An 18,693-nucleotide genomic window follows, 5' to 3' on the forward strand; every position below is an offset into this window, starting at 1 on the left:
CAAATGTCAAATGAACAGCAGCGGCGGAGCTGCGTTGTATTCAACTTCGCGCTATGAATAAAACTACAATTACATTGTTGCAACTCATATGTTCCAGTATGTTTTGTTTACTTTGCATGCAATGTTTAAGGGTTAACACGAAAAACCTATAGGCTGTAGCTCATTACTTAAATTTGACGAAGGAATTGAAACATCAAAAGGTCGCGGTATTCGTTCTTGTCGATGTAGCACATTATCAAGAATACTTAGATTACCATGCAGACTGATTGGTTTGGCCATACTGTAACAGTGCACAGCACTGGATGCACAAAAAGAGGAGGCCAACACGTGTATCCAATTTGTGCATGCGCTGCCTCCTATCCTATGCGTGTAGGTCTATCACTCTAGGCTTACGGCTGTAAATAACTGCTAAGAGCAAAAACGTTTTTTACTCCAGTTATGGCCAGCTTTATTGTTAATGGAAGTTCAGAAATGTTCCTTGTCGTGCCTGCGGACACAAGCTCCAGGCACTAAGCAAACTATGTCGATAAGGCTGATGTGTGTTAGCAGCCACGCCGTTCACCTTCCGTGCACCATAGTTCTACAGTGAAGCAAACGCCTGCTTTCTTTTTTCTTCAGGCTGCCTTGCTGCACCCAGTTGTGTGTCTGCCTCAGCGCCATCCCAAGGAAACACAAGGCCCCTGCCGTCCATGCGTGGTCCGTCGTTCACTCTGGAGCCTCCGCACTGGCTCGAGTTCTCCAACGCCAGCGGTGGCGAGGTGCGCTGCGAGGCCCGAGGGGAACCGCCTCCGCAGCTGATGTGGGCCACTGCGGACGGCAGCCCCGTCACTTCAGTGCCTGGAGCGAGACACGTGGCTGAGTACGGGACACTCGTATTTCCAGCTTTTCCTGCGGAAGCCTATAGACAGGATGTGCACGCGGCCTCTTACCACTGCCTGGCCTCCAACGAACTCGGGACGGTGGCCAGTCGGGATGTACATGTCAGTGCTGGTAAGGTGGCACCACTGGTACTTATTTGCATGGTGTTGAAAACCAGCTGCTAGCTTTTCAGCATATTTGTGATTATAAATTACCACGGCGGTATACTTTAACACATTTAAAGGGTATTTACCAGCGCTTCTTAAGTGGCTACGGCTGGGCACTCAATTACGGGGGGCAGAACAAATTTGGAATTTGGAATTTGTTTATTGATTCCTCGTACAAGTGAGAGGAGGCAAGGACTAAAGGTATGTGAAAGCCTGACAGAGGTCCCTGCCCCCCACACAGATTCTGGCATTAAAAATGAAAAATATGTATCAGTAGCAGTTTGTCATTTCACACACTGTTAGAATAAAAACGCACATAATACCGACAGTGAAAAATGGTTACAATTACTTCTACCATATACTAATTATACAAGAAAAATTTTTATCTCAAAATCATACATTTCGCACAAAACATTTTCATCTATATGGAACAATTTAGGAAAATGAAACTGATATGAATACACATGAACAGTTTCTATAACTTATGGAAAACAACCTACTGAGATGGTTATACAAAAGTTTTCATCTCAAAATTATACATTTCGCACAAAACATTTTCATCTACATAGAACAATTTAAGAAAATAAAACTGATACGAATACACATGAACTTATCAAAAACTTATGAAACACAACCTATTGAGATGGCTACACACACTAAGAAAAGGAAGTGCCAAAGACTGCAAGATATGCGGATTGTATTCTGAAAGCCACGTTCTGCATTGCCCGAAAAACATGGGAAGTATGCGAATAGATTCCTTAAACAAAATGTTATTTAAAGCAATCACCCCAGTTTAGAGTGCTACTCTATCAAAAGGAACGATTAAAACATCTGACTAGGCTGGCAACGCATTGTAGGCGGCAATGTTTACTTTCAAGGTGACTAATATTCGGCTGCAAACCCGCTTTCTAAACAACAATCTCGTAATGGTCTTTCTTATTTGCAGATACTAGCTTTTCAAGCAAGTTTTTATATTATGTACACTCGCGCTGTATATTGAGATTTTTTTGTCGTTTCATTTCAAGATCAGCTTATGCTCTCCTTAACTATGGACAATGGTCGGCGAGTTCTAAAATTGTTTCTGTTACCTTTCATTATTTATTCGGTCAAAGGTTCAGATTTTCCGAGCTGCAAATAAAATATTTGGCACGTCAGAGATAAGGGAACGAGCCTTCTTTCATCGAGAGAGGAGCTTAGTGCAGTGGCCCCGTTGTCGGATTTTTATAAAAACCACAAGCTTACATTTGAGGCTGGTAGGTGAACTAACCAAGAAATAAGATACTGCTGGTGTACAGATGAAACACAAAACACCTTGCTGTAATTAACTTTCGAACGCCGTTCCATACTTGCGGAAAACACAGTTGTAACACGCATCAGTACCACACAACATTTGGAGAGCTTTTGTTTGTACTTTTGATGGAACAGCGCAACAATATACCTCTACGTTTAAAAGATAACCTTGCGGAGCCCACGCTGTAGAGGGAGCGCCATTATTAGTGCCTCTTTTTTGTTACAACACGCAATTTTGTGTAAAATGCACCATGTGTAGGTGAATTCAGCAACTCCAAGCGAAGTGTAGCAAGCTTCGCTATTAAGAACTATAGATTTAACATTCTACACTTCGTTAGCGATCATCATTCGGTTTGCATAACGGTGTTTTATTATTGGCATCTGGCCGCCGATTAGGACGGAGTCAGGATCTACCGAAGCAACACTCGAGATGGATAAAAATCGTTATTATCTACCAAATGGCCTTTTTAGGGCCATCATCGGTCGACCTCCTAGTGAGGCAGCTGAGAATTGTACGGCGAAATCTCTCTGATTCGATAAAATTTTTAGCTGGCTTATTGAACGATTGAGAATACACTGCGTGTTCATGTCCGAATGGTGTAATCGTTTGTTCCACTGCCAACTATACACATATTCAACCATGTATTATATTAAAAAAAAAACAAATATCGTAGCCGAAGACGAACTTGGTGAAGGACGAAGAGCGAAATAGAATGCGCAGCGCTATATCAGTGCACGAGCGTTGTGCTAAGAACTCCATGCAATTGCAGATTTCGCGCCCTTCTGTCCGAAGCCTTTAGACTTGGGTAACAGTGAGGCTTATGAGACAAGCTCGCATCAGCATTGAAAAACCCCCAATACCACTCCGCGGCAGCTTCCAGGTGCTTTTGTCCTTCTTCCAAACAAAAAGAAAAGGATAAAGGCACAGCCGTTTCGTGGAAACGGAACAGTGCTTTGCTGTTGCTATATGAGCTTTGTATGAATGAGTAGTATTTGCTTTCCATGAGGTGTGCCCATGTTAGAGATGAGGCAATAAGGGTTGTCTCACGTGGAGTTTTGGGCCGATGATATGAACAGAAAAAAAGGAAGGCAACTTAAATGCGAGTAGAATTAACCTGGATGTATGGCTAAACAGACGAAGAGCCTCAAAAGAAAAATACTATGCAATTGTGATGAACGCGCAACGAGGCGGTTCAATAAAGCAGGTGAAAATTCTTGCTGTCACCAGTTGATAAGGCAAATAAGGCAGCACCAGAAAACTCTAGCGTACCAATTCGGAAGTTCGCTTAACTTACCTAAATTGCCTCTCAATTTGGTTGCTTCACGTTCTATGTTCTAACGCACAACGACAAAGATTTAAAACCATCCATGGCTTGAAAATCAACTATTGCGGCATTTCAATTATCAACTGCAACTTCTTTTTGCAGAGGAAACTCGCAACGCTTGTATCGGCAGTTGCTGTTTCTTGCATTTAGCTTCGCTGTATAAAATGTTAATTTTGACGCATTATTCGTCTGCCTACAAATAGAGTGATGTTCTTATACTTGTAGCCTGCATGGGCTTCAGCCCAAAAGAGTGAGTTACAGTTCTGCATGACCCAGATAAAAATAAAATGAAGGTAACATAAATGAGTCAAGCAATAGGAACCGGGAACACCACAAATTACCAAGTATACGAGACGCATTACAGTAATAATTTTGTGTAATTCTTCAATCACAAATATTCTTAGTTTGCAAACAAAATAGAACTAGTAAGCACTAGAATTGACACACATATTCCAATTAGACTGCAGAGCGTCGGAGTGAAATCGAACTAGATTGCATAAAAGAAACAGTAATAATGAAATGATGAACCTGATTGCTGCAATTAACAAGTGCGCAGGTTATTATCGCAACTACCTAAATTGCTAAATTGAAACAGTTGCCATAGTTTGCTCATTGACGGCGCAATAAAGGTTATGCTGCAGTATGAAACACAGGTTTCTGGACTGTGCGGGAAATAGGAGGCAATCATGCGTGTCAGCTGCGGTTCAGTGTTGGAGTTCGTTTAGGCTTCGCGACATGTATTGTGAAATAAAAAAAAAAATATTTTTGCTCAGTGCTCGAAATGAATCAGAACAACATACAGTGGTCATGTGCTTAATTATCTCAGGTGCTTTTCCATCCGGGAAAATAAATTTGGGTCCCTGCGAGCACTGAATATTTGCCATATGACAAATACTCTTCTAAGGCAAGATAAACTTTTCAACGATAGTTTTGTTGTCATAAGATAAATAATGCTGATAGTAATTCATAAGAAGAGAGGCAAAGTTAAAAGGCACAAAACAAATCAGAATGTTTCTGTCGGTTTATCCGTATGAAGCAATAGCGGTGTTGTGGTGAGGTCCGACAAAAAGGCGAAAAAAAAGCACATGACGGTAGTGAGGTCTAACGTATGGACCTCGGTATTTGTCGTCAGAAGCTCTGCTTACTGAACTACGGTGATTTCTGTTCAATCCCCTTTTGAGTAGGCATTTTTGCTGCAAGGAAACCTATATCTGACAGTGTTCAGCCATGTTAGCCACGCCCATATCGGTGTACATGAAACATCCCGTGTTAGCGCGAGTGTTCCGTAGAGCATAGTATAAAGCGGAAGGCGAGAGTTTTGTGATAACCCCTCACTCTAGAAGTACTTATTAGATTCATGAGCAGACAAATGCAGGGATAATGAAGGGTTCGCAATCAGGTACATGCGAAGAGATCCAACAGCCACTGGTTCCTCTAAAACCATACATGATCTTTGTGTTAAACAATGTGAAATAATAATATATGATGGTATTACACAACAATAAATTGCAAAGAAAAACTCTCAATACTTTACATAGTGGGCTGTTCTCTCTTGCATGCATACCATAACCAGCCCAGTATGTTTATTACCTTTGTTTGCTAATAGTAGTTTACGAAAAATGATATCAGTTCCTGTTAAATACATATTCACCTTTGTAGGTACTTGTGGTCGACATCTAAGGTTTTCAGCACACGGTACGAACGTCAGAAACGCAAATAAAATATGAGGATGGATACGTGAAAGTAAATGCATTATTTCCCTACAGATATCTACAGACATCACTGTGCCATGTATGTCTTCAAGCGGGCTTCAAAGCCAGCACCAGAGCTGCAGTGCCCTCTGGAAGATAACACAGCACCATGATAGCATAATGTATAATAAGTATAAAATCTCTTTGTTGCCGCCTGCCGCTCTCTCCTGTATTTTGCTAATGCTAGATCATAATGCGTTCTCATAATTCCAAAAAAAAGGGCATGAACGACGTTCTCTTGAAGGTATTTTGGTCGGAATGGTCAACGGCAATAGACGGCGCACTTTTCTCATTGGTATTACTGTATTTTAGATTGGTGTGAGTGTGCATTCGCAGGCTTACAGTTTTTGATTATTCAAAAACTGTCATAAGTCGTTGATTTTCATGCGGCAGTATCGATCGTTAAAAACCTCTTTGTAACAAGGTAATTCTAATGTAGGGATTCCATGCGACCAAATACTAGAAGGTCATGAGTGTATGCCACTTTAGAGTTTCAGATAGGGAAATATTCACTCCGCTTTGTGATTGCGTTTCTGGTTATTTGGTAAACTGAAAGATAAATATCTCTCTTAGAAATATTCCTCATTAAGCCTTATTCGCGCTGTAATTTCTGCAAGTGCTGAGGATTCAACTTATGTCCAAATAAAATCATCCCCTGGAGCACAAGGGCGCACCAGCAGGTCACACGGGAACGCTGATACAGCATTACAAGTAATTGAGGTAATTAGCTGTTATTATTTCATTTGAACACAGACTACAAATAAACTATATCTGCCATTTCATTTTGCCTTGTTCGCAGTGGTGGACTACCATTACGAGCCTCGAGTGTACGACGGCTTCGTCATACGCGGCAACACTGCTGTCCTCAAGTGCCACGTGCCGTCCTACATCCGCCAGTACACGCTGGTCGATGCCTGGATACGCGACGACGGTTTCACCATCAATGCATCTGGCAACAAAGGCATGTGGTGCCTTGTTTATTTGTAAAAGAGGTATTGAAATTGAATGAGGAAACATTGTGTTTTAATGTCAAATAGGCGAAAAAAGGAAAGAGCTTCTCGGTTCCTGAGTATGCAGCACTTTAAAATTGATTTCTTTACTGGTCCCTAATAATACCGATGCGAAAACTGTCCATCGACACCTTCCAGTGAATATTGCGGGTCCTCATCCCCATTTTTCAGTAAGCGTAATACATTTAGTGCCTTTGGCAGTTTCTTTACCGTTCGCAATTGGAAGACTGTAAATCCTCGTTAAAAAGATTACACAATCGTTATCTACGACATTTACCGTATAAATTGCATGATCACCAGACAACGTTTCACGCACATAAGCCCACTACGCGTTGGGTGAGGCTGGACTGCATAGAGACTTGTAATTATAGTGATGACAGTACAAGAAGTAAATAGGAACTGACGTGTTCATTTTGGAGTGCTTTTGATTACAGGCAGGGAACGCTGCGCATGATGCGGTGCAGAATCCGATAAGAAAATATGCCAACGAACATATCTTTTTAGTTATTGATTTTATAGAATTAACAGTGGAAGATTTCTAGCCACTTTATCGGCCATACTAACATCAGCAAATAGATGACACTAAAATCTAAGCTAAAATCTCGGTAAGAGCAGGAACTTTGCATGCTTTGAAGGAAAAATTGAATTAGGCTGCAAACCAAACTGCTCCGCATTCTTAGCGATAAACGTTTATCACAGGGAATGTGAAGAACATCCTACGCCTATTACAGAGCTGTCAGGGTTATCGTTAGGGTTTCTGTGTTCAGACATAATGCATGCCTTGTGTATAGCTAAGCCTGCAGTTGCCGAGGAACGCCCAGACGCCGTTTTTTGCAAATTTGTGCTTAAATTAACGCCAGCTAAAGATGAAAGAAACGATTTCCTTGAGAATAAATTGCTGCTGAAACTTAATTTCATAAAGGCCATCAATGTAATTTTTGGCTTCCTGCGGGAAGCGCTTTTACGAGAAGGGCAGTGTCTTGCTATTATTTCAGAACGAATCTTACCCTAAAATATTAAGCACGCTCGCTTCTATTGTCTATTAAAATACAGATTTACTATACAGCACTTAATAGGGTCTCCTTCGGTAGAGGAGTAGGAGGAGAAAAGGCAGGGAGAGTCCTAATCTTCAGGTAGGCACAACGCTACGGTCATGATTTTTACCCTGCTCCTGAAACTTAACGCGCCTTATGCCCATGCCCGCTCGCACGGTAGACGTGCAATAGGACTTCTTCGGGGGTTCCGGCGACCACGAGTTCACTATGGTAAAGCGAGCACTCGCTGCTGTCGGCTCACTAAAACAATAGAATGCTGCAGACCAATCATTTCTGCTTAGTCGTCCGAAGCACAAAACTAATTTCCTAAAATGCAAACCGACACACGTAGGCGGATGTACTCTAAAAAAGATAAAAAGTAACAAAACTTCTTCTCTTCGCTATCCGATTTATACTAATACTTAAGCTAATACATACTCGGGACACCACACTCGTACAATTAGCTAATAATGTTTCGAGTGCTTCCTTTCTCAAGGAATGGCTATTGACGATTACAGAATTAGCCTGCTGTCTTCCGTGCTTCCATCATCTAGGAAGCATGGAGGGCTTCTCTTTTATGATAGGAGAGCCATGCAAGCTATGTTGTGTTCTGTAGCAAGACACTAACTGAAGTGCATTATTTACTCTCCCTAACTTTTTTTGACTGCTCTCCATTTCTTCCGTTTCATGACCTTATTCAAATAATCGTGACCTTTTTTTTGGTGGACTCGCTTTCCTTCATTTCTCTGTTGCTTCCCCCCCACCCCCTTTTTTTTTCAAAGCACATACTATGTGTTCCTTTTATTTCTGTTTTTCGGGGCTGTTTTTTATGCGCAAATCATGAACCAACTGGTCCTAAAAGAAATTTGGATGATTGCCAGGAGTGGTCTTAAAACGACCAAGGTGACCAAGGGCTACAATTCTTTCGTATTAAGGATTCCAATATGATAAGAACCATTATATATAAATATTGAATCTGCCATTGAAGAACAGGCGCAGAACTGTATTAATTGTTTGAAATAGCGACACCAACCGGTATCCTTTTTTTTTTCTCTAAGTCGTGTGAAAACCGCGTAATATATGATGCAAACCATTACTGGTGGTGCGTAGAAAACACTGGCAATCATTATGCGTGGCACAAGGATGAAGGTGGCTCGCATAAAATCGTCGAAGAGACATTTCCGAAAGAGTTCAGGTTAAGCATGCAGCACACCTAGTGAGAAAGCCGCGTAGAACTGTCAGCATATAAAGTAAGGAGTATGTTGTGTTGGTATCGGGAGAGGCTTCTTCTAGTATAAGCCTTCCTGTTAGTTTTTGTGAGGCACCGTAAGGAAAAAAGGACTTCAATTTTCGCGCTTGTTTCAGGAGAAAAAGTCGTTTCTATAAATTCAAGGCTAACACAGACAAATGGACACGTATCTGGCTTGGTTCGAATTGCAGCAGAGCAAATCATTCAGTTAAAAGAATCATACGCCCAAAGCTAGCGTGGATAACGTTAGCAAGTTTAACAAAAAGTGCTAGTTGCTTTGGATGCGTGTGGGCTAATCTCGGTTCATTGGTTTCTGCTACGACGCAGGTGACCTGCTAGCTCGTCACCCGCAACAGCAGGTCCACAGCTAAGAGGCAGAAAATTCCGAAGCGCCAGATCCTTATGTTGATAAAAAGGTTTTCTTCGGTGTGGAGAAAGCAGCCTTCTGCGCTTGCATAATTAATTTATCCTAATTGGGTGCCTGCCTGCACACGTGAGGACAACGCTTCGAGGAACTTCCGTGTGAAAAACCATGCCTTGTTCAGCCTACGAGGCGCCACCACTTCCGTGTCCTCTGTTGTGTCGGCTTTGCTGTCGCGGCTAGCGCTGTGCAAACAAACGTTTCTTTATTTCCCTTACCTTTTCTCAAAGCTTTATTGCATGTTCTGTTATTTAAATGTGGCTCTATTTACCCGCGCTTGCATTCCTCGAGATTCGCTGAACACTGACAGGAATAAGCGTCCTACCCGCCCAATCGTTCTCGCTGAGCAGTATATATATATATATATATGTATATATATATATATATATATATATATATATATATATTACTATGCTTTAAGAAACGAGATGGCCGTGGATCAATATTCGAGCTAAAAAAATGCTACAAGATGCTGAGTATGAGGTACTCCTAACAAAAATACCACCTGGATTTTGACGCTTTTGTTTTGTTTTCACTAGAGCCCAGTTTCGTATTCCCCGTAAAAGAAACGACATCTCGCAGAGCATTACAAACCAACACGCAGTGACAGGTGATGACGCTGACATTGGCGAATACGAAAATAAGATACAGATCACCAACTCCAGTAGCGAATATGTCTGAGCATCATTACAGATCACCCCCCTCCTGCAGTCTTCAGTTAAATATGTCCATAAATTCGTCTCTGGCCTAAAGCACTGAAATGCTAAGCATGCACTGACTAGTCGTTGTACCATAAGACATGCTCCCGACCCTTCGGTTCTGATGGGTGGCCCCTAGATATACGATTGGGCAAAGCACAAACTTCCGCAGATTTTAGTTGTATAATCGATGGCAGCAGTTGTACAGTCCCGTTCGCACTATTACAAATTCTATCCGGCCATTGATGGTCCTGGTTTGCGAACTCGTGGTGTCCAGTCGCTAGATCTTGCATGACCTCGCCAGCTTCAAGATACGGTAAGGGTGCCCAAAGTCGTGAGCACTCTGTTTTTTTTTTCTTTCTGTATACTGAAAAGCAAGTGCTTCAATCTCTTCCGTGACTAAGTATTTCAAAAGGCGTTATGTGTATAAAGAAAAAGGGATCGCGCGTTAGGGCAGTGGGCATCGCCATCATTAATAAACACTCGAAGTGTGGCCCAGTTAGACAGCCGTGTTTTTGTACATGTGCCCTATGGGTAATATTTCATCCTCCTCAGCATGACTATACCCACTGCAGGGTGAATGACAACCTTGTAAAACCTCAGTTAACTCATCGTAGTTTTGCATGGAATGTCATATTTCAAACTACCGTACATAAGGGTGCTTTAAAATTCCAGAATACACCTAAAAGGCCATAATGTATAATAGAACACGCCCAAACTGAATACGTCGGAGTTATAATCTCAAAACGGATACATGATCGAGATGGTAGGCTAATATTTTCGACCAAGAGTGCGAATACAGACAAAGCACACAAAAAAAAAAAAAAGACGCGCAAGGTCAGCGCTCATCTTTGTCAAACTTTTGTCGCCGCTTAAGACCAGCTCATCCGCTGAAAGACATTGTGAAGCATTTCAGTTATCTTGACTTTTGCCTATAATGAATGTCTAAACAGAGAAACTTCATCAGTGACAAAAGCCTCTGATACCCTCTTTGCCCTGTGCACCAGGGCAAATATATCGCCGAGCTGTTCCGCCTGAAATCGCGTTTAGGTTATCAGGGTCACGGTTCCAGCAGTGGGGCCGGTGGAACCGAGCTTCGGCTGTTGCACGCCGGTGCGGGCCCAGCCCGTGTAGCCGTTATCGACTATCGCTCAATTACGTCCTTCAGGCGAGAGAGACGCGTTCGTGCGTGTTGCTCACGCTTCTCTAATCGTAGCGGGCCGCGTTTCTATACCTACTCTGGTGCCGGTCGCTTTTGTGAGACAGTACCATTTGCCTCCTCTTTCGCTCAGCAGCATGCTGCAATGACTATAGGGAGCTATTATGTTGACAGCTTTGTGGTCATAGAAAAATTTGGAACACACATTTGTGCAGTGTCTACAATTATGCAATATATATTGTCAGCGCCATTATGAGCAGTAAAAGCCATTTTCTTACACTGTTGAGTCCCTAACAAGTCTGCTGCTGAATGTTTCGCATATAGCGGCTACTTCCCCAGTTGCTCAGTCTTTGGGGACACTTGTTAAACTGCGGCATGCCTAAGAATTTGAAGCGGTCCTCCATTCGTACTTCTATCTAGTCACGGCTGTTGGTCTCACACCAGCGTAACTAGTATGAGCGAAATGATTTATACATTGTCGTTGGTAGGTACCTCTATCCTTTAAATAATTTTAGTTACATAGGTGCACGCATAATAACGCGTCATGATAATTTCTCTGAAATATACCTGCACTGCTAAGTTAATATGAGCAAGAAATAAATTTCTTCTTATGGCGCACCAAGTATCCCGTTGCAAAAAAAAAAAAAACACATTGCACTAAACCTTTTGAGGTGTAAAGCAGTAGCGGCTAATGCGCTTTTTGTCTCTGATGAAAGTATACAGTGTGAGAAGCTGAGTTCCGTACACCGGTCTGGTTTACGCATCTAGAATGCAGTAAAAGGTTTCCTATGGCCACAGAATGTTGTTTCGAAGTGCTCTATGGGTGGATGCTCGCAAAGACGCACTAAAACCTCTTTCTGTCGCTGTGTGATTAGACTGAATCTTAAAATGCCTCATGATGGCATTTTATTTGTTAAGTTTTATTGATTGTTATTTAAAAAGGTTCACCTCCTCGCATTTGTTTACTCCCTTCGCAGAAGACCGATACTCTCTCCTGGAAAGTGGAGAACTGCTGGTGCACAAGGCCACGCCCGAAGATGCCGACCGGACCTACCGGTGCAGAACGCGGCATCGCCTCACTGGTCACCTGATGTCAAGTTCAGTGGCCGGCAAGATCACAGTGTCCGGTAGTGTATATCGAGATGCTTTGACCTCCAAATAGCGCAGATTTCTTGCCGTAAAAAATCTGTTAACATAAACAGTTGCACAATAATCTGAAGTTTACATGTTATTAGAGATGTTTCCATTAACGCATATTGTGGAAAAAAGTTCAAAAAAAGAGCACTCCTGCTTTGTTAATTTTTTGCCGAACGCTTTCTATAAGGCCCAGAACATATATGCACAGAACACGCGGCCGTAGCATTCGGTCAAAGTCCCACCACAGGCAACCTAACACGAGAAAGCGTTGTATCACCGCTGTATCGCACGTCATAAAAATCCGCCAAAGAGCCACAGTGAGGAACCTTGTCAGTTGCTGGGAGCTGTTTGTCATGGCACTGATAACGCCCAGGAGAGGTCAAAACATTTCCTGCCCTTATCCAGCTCATGAAGAACTCCTCCTGAATGAAATATGAGCGCAAGGGTAAGCACACGAATAAGAGTACGAAGTTACTCGATGAAGGTGGAGCTTCTCACAGAGAAGCGTGTATATGACAGGAAGAGATCTCAGGGATGATTAAAAGAAGGTGAGTTGTCTAATAAGTCAAGCTCAGCTATTGTATTTAGTTAAAAAATATATGTATCATGATCATGTTCGCAAACCCAGTGTACGCGGTGAGAGCAGGTGTAGTTTTGAGACGAATTGATGAATGGGTTGAGTAATTTGTGTTACACGCCGAACAATATGCTAATACTGTTCGGCATAGATTAGTAGGCGACTCCCCATCATAACGGGGCGAATGCAGTACATTAACATAAGTATAAACATGTGAATTTAGGAATGGTTACACTGTCGTGTGTGCGGCAGACATGTGCCTTTATTAAGATTTTTCTACTCTAGCAGCAAGTAAATAAAACTGCCAAACAAAACAACGGGTACCGTTTCTGAATATAATTGCCAGACAGCTCACGAGTTTTGTAAGATTGTTTTATCAACATATTAATTGCGCCTGTCTTTACTCCCATGACAACCAAATTTTGTTTGTAAAAGCTAGGCAGACTGCCGTAGAAAACCAGTGGAGCTCGTTCTTGATGGTTAATTGCGAAGTACTGTAAGCCTGCCGAGGGAAGCGCTATGAGTCTATTGATTACCTTTTTGATGTGAAATAATAATTGAAGAAAGTATGCTAGAAGCTTCTTTTCCGGAAAGCTTTCTGGCTATGTAATTAGGAGCAGTACGTATCGGTCTATACTTGAACCGTTATGGAATGCGGGTACCAATTGAATGGATGCAAAGCCACGGTAAATTGCTCGCAACTGAATGCGAGAAGAAAGCTCGTATACACTGTATACGATGCGCGGTAGTTAAGATGAGGATGTGAGATACTGTGGAGATCGGTAACTCTCCGCCGTTCTGTGTGTGGTGCATTCTTGCATGATGCGCATCCTAAAGGTAGATGTGCGGCGTATACACGTGGTGATGCTGCCGACCGACAGTCTTTGATCCGGCAGTGTGACCATTAGGCAAGGGTCGTTAAGTGGTGAAGGGGAAGAGGCTGCTATTGTGTCCTGGTAGCCTCACGTTGGTCTGTTAGCTCATGATAGTATTGAGATTGATTTGATGGACCAGTATGGGCTAAGTCAAGAAGATAGAATATGGCCCTCAAAGCCTTATGATGAATCACTTTAAGGGACTCGCCCTCTCAGTGGATTGAGTAAAGTGATGAAATTTAGCATGGAGTATCTACGGCTGAAGGATGGGGCGCACAAACGTACGGGCAGCGTCAGAAGACGCTATGCTGTGATTGAGGCTTCACGTGCCACGAGCTGATTAACGGGTCGCGTTCAGCGACTGGATAGGAGTTCGAGATCTATGAAGACGTAGAGTGCGAGGCCTACAGCAAAATTTGCTGCGCGATAGGCTCATTTTTCTATACTATAATTCTCATTTTTCTATACGGTAATTCTTTCATACCAGGATGATATATCTGGTTTGCCTGTTTTGTTTTTCACTTTTATGCAGCACGAATGTGTCTTGAATGTGCAGATCTCACTTGCATACAATCGCTCACTTTTGTTTTTCTTCTTTTATGCAAAGCGCATAGTGCGCTCATCATTGACGCCATTCATCACTTTACTTCCACCTCAGTTTTCTAGGTGGTGATTAGCTTCATCTCTCTTGCAATTTTATTTTTCAGCTGTAACAAAAGGCTGCCTAATGTTCCCGTTGGCGTATTAGCTCAAAAGCGTTTGATTTCATTTTACGCGATCAATTGTAGTGTATTACATGGAAGCGTTACATCGTTGCTGGGCAAACCACGAATGTAAGCGCTGCCAGGCAGAGCGTATGCAGTTTTTGCCCATAAGTTAAGGACTATTTTGTGTCTAAACAAAACGTTCAAAAAACTCCATTGTATTACTGCGCACCGATCGCCTGCACACAGTACAAAATGATGAAAGGTGCTCCAGAGGAGAACTCCTAAATGGTCAACCTAAATACCACAAGAGAATCGTGCGAGTCAAGGAGCTTGGATTCAAATTCCGAACGAGGGGTTTTACTACGGCGCAAATATAGTTTTGAGCACCTCTTCAGTTCTGCGCCGCTGCAAGGACTTTTTGATATTCGTGGGTTCTGGCCGAACGCATTGCAGACGGCACGCTATGAAGACGTGTCCAGGCTCCAAAAGACCTTCGGGTGGTTTTGTCAGGCTGTTTTCGCACGTTAGCAAGTGTGCTTGTTAAGTATTTTCTGCTCAGTTAAAAATGCGGCCTATTGGTGTGCGCGTCGTTTCACGTACCAGCATCTATTTAGGTGTGTGCAAGACAATAAACAGAGCAAAAGGACAATGAATATCATAGGCGTTTTTCCTCTGTACTGCAGCTGGTTGACGCCAAGTCACTCAAATCACCAAGGGGACGTTCCGTGGCAGTTATAGAAGAATTGTGCAATTTACGACACTGCCCACTATGTTATAGGATTTTGTTGCACGAGAATGTGCGAAAATTGGCACAGCCTTCCTTCTCAAGAACAAACGTTGTCAGCAAACCGTGTCACATCAGCTCTAAGTACTTTGTTATTTAGTGCGACCTTCCGCCGCTTCATTCTCTTAACAAGCTGTGTCCCCTCACAAAAACGGTGCATTCTGTGCTTGCACTGTGCGACTCTTCATGGCTTTCATATCGGTATGGACAGGAACGCTGAATCTACTTATAAGGAAATGTTTGCGTTACCAATGTTATGTGAAAAAAAAGGGTAAAGAATTTTAAGTCACGGGTGGAATCAACATTAGTGGTTCGAAACGCTACTAGGCACACACCAAGAAATGGAGCGAGGCATACAATTACCCCAATCTACTGCTCTTCTTCAGTCTTTTCCTTGGCTTAGTCGGACATTTTTTCATCAGCGATGCAAGTAAAACGGCGTTTTGTGACCCTTTTTCCAGAAAATAGGCGCTTCACCAGGATGGAACATATAAGAAGAGGGCTTTGTCGGGCTGGTTGGTTCATGTTGAATGGAAGGAAGGAACAGCTCAAACGAACGGGGCGTGTACACAGCTCATGTGTCTGTCTCGCCTTCCTACACGTCCCGTCCTTTTGAGCTGTTCCTTCCTTCCATGGAACAAATATTCTATCTTTTCTCAATAAAACATGTGAAAATCGAAATTACATACACAGTTGTTCAATATATTGCCAATGAATGTTTTTTTTTTCACAATATTTCTTGATAATACAGAACACGATAATAGAAAAACATGTTTTTTCAAGGGAGTGGGTAGAGTGGGCCGTTATTTCTGTCCTGCATCAGAGTTCATTTTTCTTCCACAGATGCTCACGCAATGACACAAGTGAAGGTCACCCTCAACTTTCCAGAGATTAGGACAACGGTGGGAGGGCACGTTGACTTGCCCTGTGTTGCGCAGGGATACCCGCCACCGCACTATACGTGAGTACAAGCTGCTTGCACCCATATATGTTTCTGTAAGATGCCTTGTTTCGTTGGGAGAGAATAATGTGGTAACTTATAACTAAACAATCAGATGAGAAAGAAGTGCATATGAAAATAAACGTTCCTCTAAAGTGGGATTGCTCTCCGCTATGAATAAACTCTATAATATATTTCGACACAGGAACGTTAAGACTCCAGATTTTCTGAGGCTGTGACCGCGCTCGAGTTTGTAAAATGTTGTTTAGACACCTATACCATTTTTAGTTAATTTGTAAGTTCTCTGTGTTCACAATCATAAACCCACCACTGCCTTCCGAAAGCTGGGTCGTTTGCCATTATGTACCATATCCTGCAATCAACTAAAGTCTTGTTGATATCGACAGGCGTGGAGTGCAGCTATTGCCATTTCCACACTGTGCCAGTTAGTTACGGCTCAGTCAGCCATCAAATATAAGTTGATGCATAAGAGCTTACAAGATACAAACCTTTGAAATACAATTTCACATCTCTCAGACGTGATTGGAAAACGCTTTGCGTGCCACTTTCTGAATTTATGTTTTCTAAGAAAATCTTTTCTTTCTTTTCAACTTCATTGCTTGGATAACCATTATTCTGCCCACACATTTCCTATTAATTTGCTTTGCAAAAAAGGACGATTGTGAGTAGTTGGTGAATGGATACCGGGTGCTCTGAACAAAGAAAAATCCGGTTAGGTAGATGAGGGAGCGGAGATGGATAAAGAACATAGGCCACCCATAGATGTAAAATCTAAGATCTGTGTAGTGAAGGGGGACTAATGCCGATCCTAAAACTGTCGAAACATGTCGTGTTTGCATGACCGATTGGGAGCCTGCCCACTTTGTCCACGCAGCTGGTACCGGGAGGACCGCGCAGGCAGGCGCTTCTCGGTGTCCGAATCGGACCACCTGCAGTCTTCCAACGGCGTGCTCAGCATTCGCGGCGTCGATGTGCAAGACGGAGGCCGCTACGTGTGTGTCGCCAGGAACACCGTGGGAGAGCAGAAAATCGAAACCCTGCTCTCGGTCACAGGTGGGTCGACGCCTGAGGCATCCCTGCTATGCATGCGTCAATAACCGGCGCCTCTCTTGCAGCTAGGTCTCCGCGTCACATCGAATGGGCTTGTATGTTCGCATGCGTTTTAAGTACCAGTGCTTTTTTTATTTCAAAGAGCAAATATGTAGCCTACGCACTTCAATGTGTCGATGACACCTATTCGTTGTAGGCTCTCATTAATGTTGCTGAAAGGCTTGTGAAATAAAACTAATGTTTTGGAAAAATTTCAATTTAAAATGTTTTTAGCCTCTTGCCTTCCTCAGTGCTATCGATCCTGCTTTTGCAAATTAAAAATACAGAGCAGTGAGTCCCATTCGTATGTCCTGAAGATATGGTTTCCTAACATTCCGCACATTTATTTCTCATAGAGAACAATCAGGAAATGATGGCGCAAATTTGATATGCTATTTCATTGTCTCAAGGGGACTCTGTATTCAAAAGGCAGCATTGCACACAATATTTTTGTTGTTCGTTGTGCTTTTAAATAATCGCGTTTCCTACATTTTCAATCCCAGGTTGGCTGAAATTTATTAAAAGGAAAGGTTTCTGCGTTTCTACCTTTAGGATCAGTCACCCACATGAACTCTACAACGCGACAGTGTATACTGCTCGTTTCGCAAAAAAGGAATCGACATCGCAGTACCTGGAAAAACTTTCCCAAATTTTCAAACGTGTCGCAAAGGAGACCTCTCACAAAAAATACGCAAATGATTTTCTATCCATATGTAAAGCGACCATTCTTTATGATGAGGTTCAAGATGTTGTTATGTCTTTCCGCTAGTTAAGTTAGAGGCTAGTTTGCGATGTGGATTCGAACCTACAACAGTTGCACTTACAAGAGTGTGGCGTTAATTGCAAGTGGAGGTGTCCCGCGAGAAGTGAAACAGATAGTGGGTCTATCATCACTTCCCCCCCCCCCCGCCCCCCACAAAGAACAAACTAAAAAAAACGTACAATTTCAAATTTGTTTGCAGCGAATAACCAGAAAGGGGAGCATCCGGCTAGTATTTAAAAAATAGCTAATAAATACAGAACCTTTATAAACCTTGCAAGAGATTGTGAAAGGGCAATCGAAAAAGTGTCCTTAGAAGCCCTGTCATTTGAAAAATGCTACTTTTCAAAGGCCTATTGTTTTTCCTTTTATTAAGAGGTATTTTCTTAAGTGCGTGTATGTCTGTATGTAAATTTGTTTTGCTTCACTAATTCAATTGCGGTTACCTAACATCATCCGTCTGACTATGCCCACTATAGTGCTAACGCTTGTTCATATCGCCAGCTGCATCCGCATGAACCATGCAAACTTCTTATTCATCTCCACCGACCTAGATTTTTCTCATCCGCTGTTGCGTTTATACAGTATATTGAGATTAATATTATATAAGTCCCTTTGGTTGAGCTTAATTTTCTTTTTGGGTAAAATATAGTTCGGAAAAAGTAGAAGTAAAGAATGGTTAGAAGACTTATATATACATCCTAATTACACCGCCATTCCTTTCTTCTATCGCTCGCTCTGAGCAAAACTTCATTGCGACGAGCGGCACAGGAACGAAGCAGAAAACGCATGGTGCTGCGGTCGAGCACTCCGGGAAAACGGAAGCGCGGTAGGTGACACT

General features: G+C 42.4%; 1 protein-coding gene across 1 annotated transcript in view; it reads left to right on the forward strand.

Moving 5' to 3' along the window:
* The window catches only part of LOC146191913 (cell adhesion molecule Dscam1-like), a 121,149-nt gene that overhangs the window by 1,742 nt on the left and 100,714 nt on the right, over positions 1 to 18,693 (forward strand). Inside the window, exons 2-6 of the mRNA XM_084600399.1 lie at positions 619 to 990; positions 6,191 to 6,352; positions 11,940 to 12,089; positions 15,886 to 16,003; positions 16,878 to 17,056. Coding sequence (XP_084456525.1) covers positions 619 to 990; positions 6,191 to 6,352; positions 11,940 to 12,089; positions 15,886 to 16,003; positions 16,878 to 17,056 — 981 coding nt within the window. The remainder of the gene's footprint in view (positions 1 to 618; positions 991 to 6,190; positions 6,353 to 11,939; positions 12,090 to 15,885; positions 16,004 to 16,877; positions 17,057 to 18,693) is intronic.

Source organism: Amblyomma maculatum, chromosome 4, assembly GCF_055883805.1.
Source record: "Amblyomma maculatum isolate TAMU_Amacu chromosome 4, ASM5588380v1, whole genome shotgun sequence".
In the NCBI taxonomy this organism is placed as follows: Eukaryota; Metazoa; Arthropoda; class Arachnida; order Ixodida; family Ixodidae; genus Amblyomma; species Amblyomma maculatum.